Source organism: Enhydra lutris, unplaced genomic scaffold, assembly GCF_002288905.1.
Source record: "Enhydra lutris kenyoni isolate GAN:26980312 unplaced genomic scaffold, ASM228890v2 scaffoldscaffold22, whole genome shotgun sequence".
NCBI lineage: Eukaryota > Metazoa > Chordata > Mammalia > Carnivora > Mustelidae > Enhydra > Enhydra lutris.
This window is the reverse complement of record NW_019154106.1, coordinates 14,524,310-14,525,945: the sequence shown is the minus strand read 5'-3', so window position 1 is coordinate 14,525,945 and position 1,636 is coordinate 14,524,310. Positions and strand designations below refer to the sequence as shown.

Sequence of the window (1,636 nt, the reverse complement as noted above, 5' to 3'; positions counted from 1 at the left end):
AGAAGGATACTTATCAGGACAATGGTGGTGTCTAATGTCCAAGTGAATCATTAAACCATGAAGGTGATTCCTTCATGAAGTTCTTATTCTCAGGAATGAGAAACCGAGCTATGTGACAAGATATTTATAGATTCATTCAATAAATATTTATTTGAGCATCAAATATGTGCTATACACTTTTCTGGCTACTAGGGAATTAGCAGTGAAGAAACTATGACATGACCCCTACTTTCATGGAACTTAAACCTTAGTGAAGGATGAAAACAAGTGAAGCCCACCAGCAAAGAAATATGAAGGGGGAACACACTGATTGGACGTTGATGTTTAAGGGTTGGCCTTTACATATTCTGACTAATTTTTCCACCAGCAAGGAATCAAAAAAAGGGAATGTGTGATAAGATGACACCCATACACATCCAAAGAATAGCCTTCAAATCATTGGATTCCCTTTCCAAAACCTTCCAGTGCACCAAACTTTCTTTATGGCATTTTTCATTTCTGTGTTTCTAAGTGTGTAGATAAGAGGATTGAGCATGGGGACAATGATTGTGTAGAAGAGTGTAAACACTTTATGTTCTGGTAAAGTTGTGGCAGGTCTAATGTAAACAAAGATGACAGGTGCAAAAAACAGGATCACAACCGTGATGTGGGAGCTGCAAGTGGAAAGTGCTTTGTGGCGGTTCTTGGCAGAATATGCTCTCACATTGTATAATATCATAAAGTAGGAGCCCATCAAAACCACGAAGATCACCAGTCCCATCAGGCCTGAATTGGCAATGACTAAGAAACCGATTTTGTGTGTATCAGTGCAGGCCAGTTTCAACAAAGGGTATACATCGCAAAAATAGTGATCTATTTCATTGGGGCCACAGAACGGTAAAAAAATTGTAAGAAGAAACAATCCAAGGGAATGCAGAAAGCCCCCTGCACAGGATGCTCTGAGAATTGAGTTACACTTTTGCCTGTTCATCAGGATGGCATAATGGAGTGGCTTGCAGATGGCCACGTAGCGGTCATAGGCCATTCCTGTGATGATGAAGACCTCGACTCCTCCAAAGAAGTGTGTGGTAAACAGCTGTGTCATGCAGTTTTTATAGGAAATGACCTTCTTCTCTGTCAGTAAGTCTGTCATGAGTTTGGGTGTCACAGTGGAGGTGTAAAGGAGGTCCGAGAGGGCAAGGTAATTAAGGAAGAAATACATGGGCTGATTAATTAGCTGACTGCATGTGATGGAAGTCATAATAATCAAATTCCCCAACCAGATAGCCAGGTAACAGAGTAAGAAAAATAGAAAGCAGAGAATTTGGACTTTCTTATTCTTAGAAAGTCCCAAGAGAATAAACTCAGTAACATTATTCCTATTTTCCATGATCTGATGTTCCTGAAAGGTATCTGAAATGACAAAAATAATGAAGGAAATCATTGATGATAAAATGAAAATCTAATATTCAATTAACATGATCTAATGCATGTTTTAAGACCTTAGCCATTTTAAGATCCATTGAAATCATTCATTTAGTAAAATCCTTTTACATATATAGTAGTGCCAATACCCTTCCAAGAACTTCGGATATAATGATGAATTAAACAAAGTCTTAGCTTTTGTGTAATTTAAATTCTTGTGTGAGGAAGAAGG

At 38.3% G+C, this 1,636-nt stretch overlaps 1 protein-coding gene across 1 annotated transcript; it reads right to left on the bottom strand.

The window, feature by feature from the left end:
• Positions 1-430: 430 nt before the first annotated feature.
• LOC111149884 (olfactory receptor 4P4-like) lies at positions 431-1,369 on the bottom strand. The gene has a single exon (XM_022507181.1). It carries the CDS (start codon positions 1,367-1,369, stop codon positions 431-433), a length of 939 nt encoding a protein of 312 aa, XP_022362889.1.
• Positions 1,370-1,636: the final 267 nt, after the last annotated feature.